The sequence below is a fragment of the Acanthisitta chloris genome, unplaced genomic scaffold (assembly GCF_000695815.1).
Source record: "Acanthisitta chloris isolate BGI_N310 unplaced genomic scaffold, ASM69581v1 scaffold42432, whole genome shotgun sequence".
Taxonomy (NCBI): domain Eukaryota; kingdom Metazoa; phylum Chordata; class Aves; order Passeriformes; family Acanthisittidae; genus Acanthisitta; species Acanthisitta chloris.
In genome coordinates this window covers 3,780-13,026 of record NW_008660676.1, presented here as the reverse complement: position 1 = coordinate 13,026, position 9,247 = coordinate 3,780, and the positions used below count along the sequence as shown (strand labels likewise).

The following is a 9,247-nucleotide window of genomic DNA, read 5'->3' as shown; positions in this document are numbered from 1 at the left end:
ATATATATTTGACCTTGAAATTAATTTCTTTACAGTGAATTTCAAACTATGTTCATACACTGTACAAGACCTTTCTCATTAACAGTCACTGGAGCAGGCTGTTCTCAGAGGTCTGACTTCCCCCCACTGTCTTGGAAGATACAAAATGGGTACAGAAATACGTCATTTTTTCAATTGCTGGATGTTTCTGCTTCTGCTTTCTCCACCGCTGCCTCAGGAAAAAGTAGTTTTCTAAGTATGTTTGCATAGAATGGTCCATACACCTTTTTGTTGAAGTTTACAATGCTTGCATACTGAGATCCAACAACCTCCATCTCTGCCTGGATCACAGACAGCCCTCCTGGCATAGCAGGCATACAGTTCTGAACACTTGGAAGAGTGAGCAAGCTTCTCAGGAAGAGCTGAATTCGTTTGTCTGAAACAGGATACAAAGTACACTCAGAACAAAGGTCATCCGAAGACGAAGCCACAGCCACATCAGCACAGCCAAAAATTCAACCATGTAAGCAACAACTCCTTCCTACCATGCCTGTGCTGGGAATACTGAAAGCTGCTTAAATCTGGCTCCTGCAAGGTGGACACAGCATAACCCTACTGCAGCACGTTGTATTACCTGATAGAAGTGGACTGGAAAGAAAAAAACCACTACATTTAAACCCAGAATAGAGAAAGAAGACTAAATAGCATTCACTTATCTAAATCCTTCCCCAGAATACGAGCAGACCTGAGCTTGTCTGTACAGGCACCTTTAAAGTTACTCATAACCATGGCTAACCACGCTCTGCAGCATACCAAGAACACCATCTATGGGTAAACAACACTTCCTTAGCCTTAACTGAGCCCTACTCCAGTAAGAAAGTGCTTTTTAAAGCATAATTACCCTGCTGATTAAGCTTACTGAGAATTAAGTTTATATACAGACACTTTACATGACAATTCTGTAGTATCTTACTAACCAATCAAGGTACAGACAGGATTATTCTTCTCAACAATATGAGCAATTTGACCCATTAAATTACTCTCCATTTCTTCACTGAGAGTGGGCAGACCTCTGTCAGCTAGAGACTTGTTCACTTTGCTGCAAATCTGGACACCAACAGCATGCAGAGCCTCCTTCAAATTGAAAGTTCTGGAAGAAACAGAAAAGCATTAACTCCTGCAGGTTCTATAGGATAGGTTGCAAGGTGACCTCACTTGTCTCCGCTCCCTTTTATTTTCAACTTGCTCTCTGCAATGGGAGAACTCTGAAGTCATCTTTTGCAGACTTATGTACATCTACCGATACAGGAAAATCTCTACGCAGAAGATAAAATCATAGAACTTTAAAGGTTGGAATGGGCCTTAGATCATCCAGCCCCAACCCCCTACCCTGGGCAGACACACCTCAAGGCTTCATCCAACCTGGCTTTGAACACTTCCAGGCTTGGGTCAGCCACAGCCTCCCTGGGCAACCTGTGCCAGTGTCTCACCACCCTCACAGGAAAAAACTTTTTCTTAATTCAGGCTAGAAGCCTGAATTTCCCCTCTTTCAATTTGAATCTTTTACCCCTTGTCCCATCACTGCAGTTCGTAACACAGAATCCCTGTGCAGCTTCCCTGGAGCTCCTTCAGATCCTGGAAGGTGCTCTGGGGTCTCCACACAATCTTCTCTTCTCCAGGCTGAGCAGCCCCAACTACCTCAGCCTGTCTTCATAGGGGAGATGCTCCAGACCTCCCTCCTTATTTTATAAGGACTCAACTGTGATTCAGATAGGAAAAATAATTTCAAGTGTACAGTGGTGACACCTGTTCACTTCTCCCTTGTGCCTGGGTGTTTTTCTGGGCTATGTGTATAGCACTTCAAGAGAAAAATCAGAATGGAAAACTACTTTGAGACATTCAACTTGCATCAGACTTGCCTGTAATGCAAGTGCCAGCAGAAATAGACAGCCAAGTAACTTCAGCTGCCTACAACAAGTCTGAAGCAACTGGCAGAATGTATTGTCATAGTCTCTCCAGTATTAGGAGTGTACGTATGAACTTTACTACTAGGCACCAGATTCTGCAGACTAACATCAAGGTTAAAATCTAACTTTGAAAACCTGTGTCTAACATATACTGGAATTGTATTAGAAAGTGAATATATGATTAAAAGGCGGTATAATCCTATTAATAACAGGCTCTGATGATGACATTAGAATTGTTTCCAACTGTTTCCTGTTGAAAAAAAGAAAAATTAAGAGTGCTAAAAACAACGCCTTACTTCTTGTTCATGCCTTCAAGAAGAGGAACAGAGATCCTTTTCAGCTGGTCAGCAAAATCAGGCACATCTACAATTGCTGGACCCACCATATTGTTCGTTATGAGACAAACACAAGCTATGATTTTTAATTGATTGAGTTTTTCTCTCAACTCCTGAAGACGAACTTCATCTGTTATTAGAGTCTAGAATTGAAACAATAATACTGATTTAGGAATAAGGAGGGAGAGAGAGGGAAAGGACAGATCTAGGATGTAGTCATGAAGCATTACTACTTTTAACCAAATATATGCAAAGCCAGAAGAGACAACGGCTAAAACACCCTGACTGTAGCACTGCATGATGTGGCATTATGTGTAACTGGGATGATTTGATCCCCCCAAACTGGGGTTGAGTCCTGCTAACTGGGTTTCTGGAGCCTCAAACTGGCATCAGTGCCAGAAGGAAGTCTGTGGTGGGAAGTAACACCTTCAGTGCAGAGGAAACTGGGGACATTGCATCTTATTCCTCATCACTCCTGATGAACCTGCAACTAACAACACACCACAATATGGAAGGATCAGAGGATCCAGAGGACATGGTAGTGACCAAGGTCATGACAGAACAGTCCTCTGGATTCAGTTGTCCTTCGAGAAATGCCATGGTTTGTAATGGACAGTCATGAACAACTATGCACGACAACCACCAGCTCAACCACCAGAGCAGGTTCTGCACAACAGGCAAAGAGTCAGCCAGCTGATCATACCAAGAATGTAAGTAATTCCCACAGCAGGATGTAGCTAGAGTGACTTATTTGAGGGGAGAGAGTTCATCCTAACCCTATCCCTCCTGGACCTATCCCTCCACTGAGCAGCACAGGGGAGTTAACATCCTGCTGTAGTAGGTACCCATTTCATAGTGGGGCGAACTAGAGAATACCTGTGTGTAGCTCCTGTTCAAAACTGGCCACAGAAAGGTAATAATAAGGTGGTTTCGCATCTGTCCACTGAGAGCACCGAGAGCATCCCCATGCATTTCGCAAATTCTCTGCCAGGCAGGTGCAGGTGAGTCACTCTCTGCAAATGCTAATCTTAGCCCTCACTGATGGCCAAATTCACACTGGCTTTATGGGAAGTTGCAGAGGTCAGTAAAGAGGAGTTGGAGGGGAAAACTGAACACTGATTCTTAGAGCAATAGGTTACATACACCGAGAAAGGAGTATCAACTTTAGAGAGAGAATATCTGCTTTAGAGGGCTTCAAATTTTTACTGATTCTGTTCTAAAGCAAGAGCAATCCCAGAAATTCTTGCTGCTGTTAGGATAAGAGGACCCTGCAGTCAGTTCTTTCTAAGACCCAGAAAGCCAAGCACTGTGAGTACAAGGCCCAGCCTTTCACCATGGCCAAGACTGCTCTTAGGGTGGAGCTGGTGAGCTGTGATTGGAGGGAGGGAGAACAACCTTTACTTTGTTTTTTTGTCTAGCTGTTGACTTGCCCATCTCAAATTCTGAAAACTACTCTAGCGCATACTCTCTGAAGTTCCAATTCACTAAGCAGAAATTGAAGGAGTGCAAGAGAATTGCTCATGGCTATGAACAGCAGGATGACTACACTACACTGATGATTTCACATGGATGGAAAACTGAGGGCACCAAAATATACTTACCTCTGGAATGGTTTTGCAATAATCCCACTGTAACAGTTTCAAGTAGCCATTGTTTAGCACCAGTGTAGGACTAATAATTGGTTTTGAACTACTATCAGCAGCACCAGGGGATGATGAAGATTCACCAGAAGCAGATGACAACTCATCTTCTATTGATTCCTTTATCCATTCTGTTGTGAGGTTCAGGGCACCTAAGCATTGCAAATAGCACAGATTTACTGCATGACCTCACCAAAATAAGCACTGCCTTGAAGAAAAAAAAGAACTGTACACATAAGAGAACTGAACTTCTGAAGACTCAGACAGAGTGGACAGCTGAGTCTTCACACACCTTAATTCCCTCCCTCTCTTTTTTCCACTGATCATCTTCCACTGGTGACCTGATATTCTAGCTAGTTTGTACAAACCCAACAACAAATTTTTAGACAAGATTTTTAGGTCAAAAAAAGCATCAAATTTTGAGTTCCCCAAGCACTGTTTTTCCTTTTTCAGATAGGTCACTTATCAGCTGGGACATAGGACTGAAAAGGAGATGTGAAGGAAGATAAACTCTATTAAAAGCAAGTTAAATGCTTTAAAGGTTACCTCCTCAGACTGCACATACAAACACTGCAGGCCCTGTCAGTGGCTCAGGGCTCCCATGGCAGAAGCCCCAGCTCCAGATGTTGGCTGTCAAAAATATTTTTCTATGTTACAAAAATCACTGAAGTTTTTCTCTAAGTTAACTGCAACATGTAGAATTTTATAGCATTTCTTTAAACAGTCCTCTTCTAAAGAAAAGTTTAAATTAAATGATACATACTTAGTCCTCTTTGGAAAGAGAAGTCTATATTAAATGATACATACTTGGTGTTTCTTCCAGGATTTCCTGGAATTTGGTTCTTTCATAGTCCACCAGATTACGCCAGAGGTATGGCCTAAGGCTTTTAATTGTGTAATTTGCCATATCCACTTTCATCAGGTCCAAGACGTGGAATATTTGTCTGAAAGGAGGAGTTGAAAATTTCACAGTTACAACAGGCTAATGATTTTAACCAGCACGTGGGAAGCACATGTACATTAGCACTCTGATTTCAGTCCTAGGAGGAGTAAACTCCTTAATTGCTATTTCAGGGTAACAGGTGTGTTACCTATCTTCTGGAATACCTGCAGGACTATTGTGCATAAGGCTTGGTCTGAGTTAAAGAGAACAGGACAAATGTAGCATTTAATGATGCTAAAACCCTGTAAGAGAAAGGTTTTCAAGAACTACATCAATTGGTACATTTCAGCCTAAACAAACAGATTTTAACTTTAGATAGTAATTGCATCACGAGAAACAATTCTGACTCAGTTGCTTTGGTCCCTGCATATAAAGAGTAGAACAACTATCAAGTACTCATAGTATTTCAGTGAACCTAAGGAGCAGTAAACTGGTTCCTGCCCTTTTATGCAAATATTTTACTCAAATTCAAGAAATAAGATCTTTAAAGAGCTTCTAAATCCAAAGTTTGGCCTCCCAGAGGAAACATGCAATGAACACTTCAAAAAGGAAGAGTACAAATGTGCTGCCTGCATTTTGTTAAGTATGAACAAGACTGAGAAAAGCAATTTCTGAAACACAGATTATTGCAAGAGCTGTTGGCTTAGATACTCAAGAGCCGTCTAGTTTCTACCCAATTACAAAGTAAGATACACAATCTGGTCAGTGTCATAGCTCTTCCCCTTTCATGCTTCTGTACAAAAAGTTAGTTCTCCTATAGTTTGAGAACAGGAGTTATGTAAACCAACACAACTTCTGACTTCTTAAGTCTTTACCCCCCCTCTTTCATTGCCCAGAACTCCAGAGAAGAGGCTTTTCCTCTAAGGACTCCACCCAAATACCAACCTCAATAACTCCACGATGTTGTCAGTTGCTTTTAACTGTTTTATATCATTGTCCCTTATTGGAGCACATAACTTGCCCATAGTGTTGATGATATAGTTAGCTAGCCCAGGAATATCAACAGCATTATGTTCTGCCTGCTGCCTTATGAGATCTGTATCTAGAACTTCACAGATTTGATTGTGAATCCTGTTTGCTCCAGGAGTCAGGAAGGAAAGAAGAATCTAAAGTAGAAGGGGGAAAAAAAACCACAAGGAAAATCTTATCAATAAGCACCAAACTACCTCATACACACACTGAAGTAAGATTTTAATATTCCTGTCAAGTGGATGTAGCTGACTGACTACAACAAGACATTTTAAGACTAAACATTAGCTAAGGTAGCTGTTAAGGTACCTTTAAGACCACTAAAGGGATCACAGTACTGTTCTGCCAAGATGCCAGTAAAACAGAAAGCATGTCAACAACTAGACTCTTTCAAAAGCTGTGAGGCTGCCCTGGAAAACAAACATTTACTAACTCAAAACTCTGAAAAACTGAGCATTGTGCCAGGATTGAAAGTTTGTATACTCACCTGTGCAATAATCAAACAAGGAAGTCTAAGTAGGCAGGTGGAGTCATATTTATACTGCTGTTCAAGCTCAGTGTGATACTGGAAATAGGCTAGTAAAGATGTGAAGCTTTGTGAAAAAAAAGCTGAGTTCCACTCATCATCATGCAGTGAAAACTGAGTGTGCTACTGTGTTTGTGGCCACATTCCTGGTTTTATGGACTATAAATGGACACTCATTCCCAACTGTGAATAACCATGGTTCATCTCAAAAGGAAGAACTGAAGGTCTTGGCTTGTTGACCAAGTTAAGCAGACCCTCCAGTAAAGTAAGAGTCTCAGACCTAAGCTGACACCACAGACAAGGAGGAACATTACCTCCTTAATTTCTTCAAAGAGCTTGATAGCATGTTCATATTCTGGAGGATCTTCGTTGAGTTCTGACTCCAAATGATCCCAAAACGCCTTGTGCACAATTTGTTTCACTGTGCCTGCAAAGCTGTGGAGTAAGTCAATTAGACACAGACAAGACTTCCAACTAGCTTTCACCCTTGGTAACTGTTTTAGTTTGGCCTCATCACTTGTTGGGAAACACTTCAAGTATTATGCCCTGCAACCACATCTTCCTTGGCCTATGGATCATCAGGTCACCAATGAGCTATCACATATACCTGCAGAGAAGGTCACCATTTCATCTACTCCACAAGGCCAGGAACTGCACAGACCAACCAATACTCATCTTCACTATAGGCATTCATACTGCATTAGCCTTTTCTCTTCCAGTTGACATTTAAGAATACTCCCAGACAACCTATCAACTCAGATGAACCACACCACTTGTCCCAAGCTTTGACAGTAACTCCTGGAGGTACAAGGTGAAAATCTGCAGCCTTCCAAGACGTTTTAGTTTGGAGGTTTGGGGTTCTTTTTAATTTGCTGCTCTGTTCATCTCTCTTCCCAACCCCAGCGCTGCTCTTTGCAAAATTCAGGCTCTTACCTGTTTTGTGGGAAGTCTTCATGTTTTATGCAGAAATTTGCATTTACAGCAATTTCATGAGCTAAAGTCCAGTTTGACAGATTTCTTGTAGCTGCCATCAGCTCATCAAATGTAATAACCTTGGGAGGGCTTGCTGCTGGAACAAACAAGATCAATTCAAGTCAAGTATCTCTGATTGATAAGTGCAATTGAAAACACCAAACCCTAGAAATTTTACTCCTTGCTAATTGGCCTCCCGCACTCCAGATTACGAGGTCTTTATATCTTCTTAAAACACTAACTCAGGGAACTCCCAGCTTATCAGGGGTGTGCATGTAGGGGGTAATACCACACAAGCCTTAAAATATTTGAGAAGCAGTTTCACATTTCCGCATCTGAACTCGGATATCTTTTTTCCTCCCCTTTTAAAACAAGATCTAGCATTCCACAGATTTCCTATTGACTGTTCTGCCAAATCCACCATACCAAAAGCACAAGCAGTAACAGATACCAGATGTCCATTATAATTCTGAGTACATAATGGCTATTTTGTGGCTTTACTACCTGTTGAGAAGGTTCTGGAGTTACTGACTTGAGAATCCCCTACTTCTGACCAGCCGATCTTTCATCTGCTGTGAAACACAAGTTACTACTTACTTGTAGAAAAGGAGTGTAACAACGAAACAAATTCTACATTGGAAACAAAGAGTAAATACTAGCACTAATGTAGTGTTTGGAAGACCAGCAGCAAAGAAAGAAAAAGCCAGCAGGCAACTGCAGCTCCACTAACAGGCTTGTTTTAATCCAGATCACTTACATAGATAGAAGAGGTATGCAGGGCCTGAGAATGGTTACAGACATGGGAAGTTTAGGTTAGATATTAGAAAAAGGTTTTTCCCTGTGAGGGTGGTGAGACACTAGCATAGGTTGCCCAGGGATGTGGTGGCCGCCCCAATCCTGGCAGTGTTCAAGACCAGGCTGGAGGAAGCCTTGAGCAACCTGATCTTGTGGGGAGGTGTCCCTGCCCAGGGCAGGGGTTAGGGACTGAATGATCTCTAAGGTCCATTCCAACCCTTAAATTCTATGATTCCATGACACAAACATGAAGCACACCTTAACCACGGTTTTATTTATCATTACCCAAACCATCTTCCTTGCGCAAACACGTGTTTTCTGTTTGACTTGGAGATTAATTCCATGTCACTTGATATAATATTACAATCTGTAAATTACAGAATCGATTTTCAAGCAGCTGGATCAAACAGAAGAAACCAACCCTTTGCACAAAGCCAAAGGTTCGAATGGGAGACTGCTACAAATGTCAAGGTTAGCTCAATATCAGCATGTCCATGGTGGCACACTTGTCTTTTCTGCAGGGAAGGAGTGCACAGGGAGACCCCTGTGGATACAGCTGCTGCTGGTGTTCCACACACAAGGAGATTCACTGCTCCACAGCAGAGAGAAGACCATGCCTTTCTCTCAACACTCAAACAGATTCAGAATCCCAGGTTCTACCCACGACAGCAAAGAGAAACAAGAGAAGTTAGCCTTATTGGTCTAAGCACAGTGCAGGTAAGGTTGAACTAGGCTTACATGCTGGAGAACTGGGTTTGCTTGATGAATCACTGGTAAAGCTCTGCCTTGAGTACTCCGAGTCACTGGAAGCAGCTGTGCTTTCTGAGAGGCGTGAGGAATCTGAATCACTGTTCTGCTCATCATTGAGAGGCATTCTGATTGCCTTTAGCTGCTACAGTAAACACGACCTGGAGAGAAAAAACACAATGCCTATAAAACCAGCACCTGGCTTGTTTGTTTCTCAAAAGAAACTGGTCACTATACTGTGAATGAAGAACAAGAGTTGCCTTTCTTAACCAGATGTTACAGTGAGGACTTGTCTGGCCTGACACTCAGAATCATACAGTTAGTAACAAACTGTACCAGTTCTTTCAGAAAGTTTTTGTACTTTCTCCTGTTTC

The 9,247-nt window shown here is 41.9% G+C and overlaps 1 protein-coding gene across 1 annotated transcript; it reads right to left on the bottom strand.

Annotated features, from left to right (window-relative positions):
• Positions 1 to 170: 170 nt before the first annotated feature.
• On the bottom strand, positions 171 to 9,000 carry TCP11L2 (t-complex 11, testis-specific-like 2). Its single transcript, XM_009069888.1, has 9 exons — positions 8,865 to 9,000; positions 7,293 to 7,428; positions 6,674 to 6,794; positions 5,750 to 5,970; positions 4,729 to 4,865; positions 3,883 to 4,073; positions 2,243 to 2,424; positions 957 to 1,129; positions 171 to 415 (listed from the first exon to the last, which is right to left on the bottom strand). Exons 1-9 carry the CDS (start codon positions 8,998 to 9,000, stop codon positions 171 to 173), a joined length of 1,542 nt encoding a protein of 513 aa, XP_009068136.1.
• Between the last annotated feature and the right edge of the window lie 247 nt (positions 9,001 to 9,247).

Excerpts from the sequence above, each read along its gene's own strand:
- TCP11L2 (XM_009069888.1), bottom strand. The coding sequence starts at position 9,000 with ATGCCTCTCAATGATGAGCAGAACAGTGATTCAGATTCCTCACGCCTC. Across the intron at positions 4,866-5,749 it reads AACATCGTGGAGTTATTGAG|ACAAATATTCCACGTCTTGG; the intron begins GTTGGTATTTGG and ends TCCTCCTTTCAG. Across the intron at positions 4,074-4,728 it reads AATCCTGGAAGAAACACCAA|GTGCCCTGAACCTCACAACA; the intron begins GTATGTATCATT and ends TGCAATGCTTAG.